Consider the following 4,817-nt stretch of genomic DNA (forward strand, 5'->3'; position numbering starts at 1 on the left):
CACGCGTCGCGTCTGCTCCAGGCTTCCGGAGGCGGGCTGGTGGGCGTGCCGGCCTCGCACTTTGTGGGCGTGGACGGGGTGCGGGCTTTCCTGCAGACCTATTCCCACGAGGTCTCCCTGACCGCGGACTCGCGGAAGAGTCACGTGATCTTCCCCCAGCCCAACTACGCGGACACGCTCATCAGCCAGGAGAGCTGTGAGAAAAAGGATTTTCTATCAGCACCGCAGTCTTTACTTGAAGATAAAGAAGAAACATTTTCTCAGGTAAATTCCCTTCACAATATACTTAGTAGCTATTACTAAAATAAACATTTATTTACTTAGCTGCCTCCATTGTTTACCACATCTTTTCTATTTCTCATATTTCCTTGTGAATATATCAATTCTTAGGAAATGAGTCCTGGTGAACTATTTCTCAATAGTTCTAAGTGTTCACACCCTGTAAGGGGAAGAGGGGCTAGAATCATTGTATCATGAGTATAAATCAGGAGTTAGTATCGGGTAAATATTATTTAGGTCATCAAAGAACATTCCATTGGGAACTGGTATATCTGGTTTCTCATACTTTCTTTCCCATCCCTGGAGAAATCATCTCATCTACCTGGGTCAGTAATTCTTTCTGTCTTAAAAATACAAAGGTTGAGGGGCCCCTGGCTGGCTCAGTCAGTGAACCATGGGAGTCTTGATCTTGGCGGGTCATGAGTTTGAGCCCTATGTTGGGGGTAGAGTTTACTTTTTAAAAAATAAAATAAAAAGATATTTTTTAAAAATGAAAGTTGAATTTTATGTTTACTCAAATGCTTTAAAATTCATGGTTTTTGTTTTATATTTTAATCTGTGAGTAATGAAACACTTTAGTTTCTTCTCACTCAATTTTAATATTTTTCCTTCAGTTTGGCAGTGAGGTTCTTCATTTTATTTGATTTGTATGACCTTCCCTATTTAAAAAATGGAAATTTAGAAATAAATATGCTTCACTGTGTTTTAGGAAGGTATGTCTTCGTATCTCAGCTTAGCTAAAAATCCTAATGACTTCTAAAGTAGTTGTTGCTTAACAGCTACTACTTCAAAGTGATTGAATTATTGTTTGCTCTATAATAAATGGATAGTGTAATAGTAAATATGTTTCTCTTTGATGTTTTTATTTTTTCATATCTGGAAACCACATGTACTTCCAAACATTAAAAATAATATATATCCTCAAGGGATTCAGAGACCATATCAAATAATTGTCCCTAAAAATGCTCCTTATACATTTCTCCTCTCAAATATTCCTAACCATAGCAGTGTTAAAAATATTTCCAGTCCCTCACCTAACCTTAGTCTCCCTCACAACCACTGTCTTCCTTCCTTATTCCTTTTTTCAAGTTGGCTTTTAGTATGTTCGTTATGTTTTTAATAATGAAGAACAAAGACTACACTAATATTCTATATAACTGGGATCATTTTAAATTTTGATTTGGAAGTAATCATATACTAACCGAGTCTTATGTTTAATGGTATTATCATCTTTCAAGGTGCTGTGATTTTTTATTATACTTAAGGGCATTTGAGGAGCACTGATCTAAGCCAATGTGTCTCTTGTGTTTTATTACATAATTATTACATAATTCTCTAGGAGATAAAACTGAAACTTATTGTGGAATAATACATCATAACATCTTTACTTCTAGGTAATAAATAAAGTATAAACTGAGAAAAATTAAAGACAGAGTTCCTTAGAGTGTTTATACTATCTCTTCATAAGAATAAATGCCTTATGGATAAGTTTATAACAGTACATGCTTGAAATGACAAATATATTTCTATTTCTGTGCTTGGAGAGAAAAACAAATACAGAGAAAGCATTTCTGGAACACAAAACAAAAGTTTATCTCTACTAGTTTCAGTTTGGGTCTTTAAAAAACACCCTCACTCTAGATTTAGGCAGAGTGAACTACTTCCAGTACCCTGAAGTTCTTTGGTTTCTCTCTCACATCTAGACATTGCCATACCGTTCTCTTTCACATCCAGGCCTTTTCCCTGATTCACTCCTGTCATGTTTCTTGGGAGAGCCTTTGCTAACCTCCAAGGCCAGGTTGGAGGCCCTCCCATCACCTTTGGCTTCGCCCATTTTGGTAGCTTTCTCAATGCACTGGAATTCCTTGTTTGATTGTATCTTCATAGCTTTGGGGCGAGGGAGTGGTTATGTTCATATCATTTACCTTAAATCCCCACATATCGTCTAACATCCAATTATATTTTTAATGAATGGGTTAAATTAAAATATTGAAACTAAGATGTCAGGCTATCAAGGACAAACTTTGATAAATATAATTATAAATATGGCTGATTTTTTTTTTGTGGTTTTTAAATTTTGAACATTTCAAAACAGTAACTCCAGCATATTTAAAGCAATATTAGTGGTGTTAAGGTTAGAGCATGGCTTCCCAAGGAAGTTGAAGTTACATACTTTAACATATAGCAATTCAGCTGTGGGAAATAAACACCAGTCCCATTACCTCTGATAAAGATGATTTCAGGTGTTGGGAAACTTAAAAATTACTAACTTGGGTTTGTCTGAGAGGGTGCAGTAAACCGTTAGGCCTCTGAGTGTCGCTGTTGACCATTCAAGGAGGAAAACGGAGCTTGAGCGCTGGTCCACCATTTCCTTGTTCCTAAAAAGCAAAGAACCAGTCAGTCAGATTCCAGAAGATCCGAGGCTGCTACAAAGCTCAGTTTGTCAGTCAACCAGCTCTGTGACATATAAATTAGGACCATAAAAGCCTTAGTTCCTTGAGAAAAAATAAGATTTGAGTCCGTCGTGGGCACTTGGAACCGAATTCACAGAAAATAATTCACCAAAGAGGAAATGACAAAATATCTGAGATTCAAACACCGCAGAGGACTGACCCTGCTGTGCATGCTTCTGGGGACGCTGTGCAAGACTGGATCCGGGCAGATCCACTATTCAGTGCAGGAGGAGCTGGACAAAGGCTCCTTTGTGGGCAACATCTCCAAGAACCTGGAACTCGAGCCCTGGGAGCTGGCGGAGCATGGAGTCCGCATCGTCTCCAGAGGTAGGACGCAGCTCTTTGCTTTGAACCTGCAAAGCGGCAGCTTGGTCACGGCAGGCAGGATAGACCGGGAGGAGCTCTGCGCTCAGAGCGCACTGTGTCTGGTAAAATTTAACATCCTGGTTGAAGACAAATTGAAAATTTTTGAAGTAGAAATAGAAATTAAAGACATTAATGATAATGCTCCTGATTTTCTAACAGAGGAATTGTTAATAAAAATTGGTGAACTAACGGCTCCTGGAACTCGATTTCCACTTAAGACTGCATTTGACCCAGATGTGGGCATGAACTCCCTTCAGAACTACCACCTCAGCCCCAATGACTACTTTTCCCTGGCTGTGAAGCATGTCTCTGATGGGGCCAAGTACCCAGAGCTGGTGCTGGAGAGGGCTCTGGACCGTGAGCAAAAGAAAGTTCACCAGCTTGTCCTCATTGCTTCTGATGGTGGAAACCCTGTCCTCTCTGGCAACTTATGCATCCAAGTGGTAGTTCTGGATGCAAATGACAACCCACCAGTATTTACTCAACCTGAATATCAAGTAAGTGTTCCGGAGAACTTGCCAGTGGGTACCACGCTGCTCACAGTGAATGCCACTGACCCTGACGAAGGATTCAATGCTCAAGTGTCCTATATTCTAGATAAAATGCCTGGGAGCGTCGCTCAGATGTTTGATCTCAATTCAGTGACTGGAGATATATCAATTTTAAAAAGTCTAGATTATGAGGATGCTACATTCTATGAAATTAAAATTGAAGCACAAGATGGACCTGGTCTCCTTTCAAGAGCTAAGATATTAGTCACAGTTCTGGATGTGAATGACAACGCCCCAGAAATTATTATCACTTCTCTTACTGGATCAGTCCCAGAAGAGGCTACTGCTGGAAGAGAAATTGCCCTTATCAATGTACACGACCGGGATTCTGGGCAAAATGGGCAAGTCACAGTTTTTGTCCTGGGAAATATGCCATTTAATTTAGAAAAATCAATAGACCAATATTACCGCTTAGTGACAGCCAGATCTCTAGACCGTGAACAGGTGTCTGAATATAACATCACTCTCAGAGCCACAGATGGAGGAAATCCCCCACTGTCCACAAGTACTCATATCACTCTGCGTGTTGCAGACATCAATGACAACCCGCCTGCCTTCAGTCAGTCCTCCTACTCTGCCTACATTCCTGAAAACAACCCCAGGGGAGCTTCCATTTTCTGTGTGACCGCCCAGGATCCTGACAGCATCCACAATGCCCACATCACTTATGCACTGACTGAGGATACTATCCAGGGAGCGCCTCTCTCCACCTATGTCTCCATCAATTCTGACACCGGTGTCCTGTATGCGCTCCGTTCCTTTGACTATGAGCAGGTTAGAGACCTACAGCTATTGGTGACAGCCAGTGACAGTGGGAACCCTCCACTCAGCAGCAATGTGTCATTGAGCATATTTGTGCTGGACCAGAACGACAATGCGCCCGAAATCCTGTACCCCGCCTTCCCCACCGACGGTTCCACAGGCGTGGAGCTGGCGCCCCGCTCCGCAGAGCCCGGCTACCTGGTCACTAAGGTGGTGGCGGTGGACAGAGACTCGGGCCAGAACGCCTGGCTGTCCTACCGCCTGCTCAAGGCGAGCGAGCCAGGGCTCTTCGCGGTGGGGCTGCACACGGGCGAGGTGCGCACGGCGCGGGCCCTGCTGGACAGAGACGCGCTCAAGCAGAGCCTGGTGGTGGCGGTGCAGGACCACGGCCAGCCCCCTCTCTCGG

General features: G+C 42.5%; 1 protein-coding gene across 1 annotated transcript; it reads left to right on the forward strand.

Annotated features, from left to right (window-relative positions):
* Positions 1-2,489: 2,489 nt before the first annotated feature.
* On the forward strand, positions 2,490-4,813 carry LOC102737072 (protocadherin gamma-A3-like; the record flags this gene model as incomplete). The annotated part of the gene is made up of 1 exon (XM_081809919.1): positions 2,490-4,813. A coding segment is annotated over exon 1 (1,962 nt), but the record flags the coding sequence as incomplete, so codon positions are not given.
* Between the last annotated feature and the right edge of the window lie 4 nt (positions 4,814-4,817).

Source organism: Leptonychotes weddellii, unplaced genomic scaffold (assembly GCF_054177405.1).
Source record: "Leptonychotes weddellii isolate Sample4059 unplaced genomic scaffold, ASM5417740v2 HiC_scaffold_15457, whole genome shotgun sequence".
NCBI classification, from domain to species: Eukaryota; Metazoa; Chordata; class Mammalia; order Carnivora; family Phocidae; genus Leptonychotes; species Leptonychotes weddellii.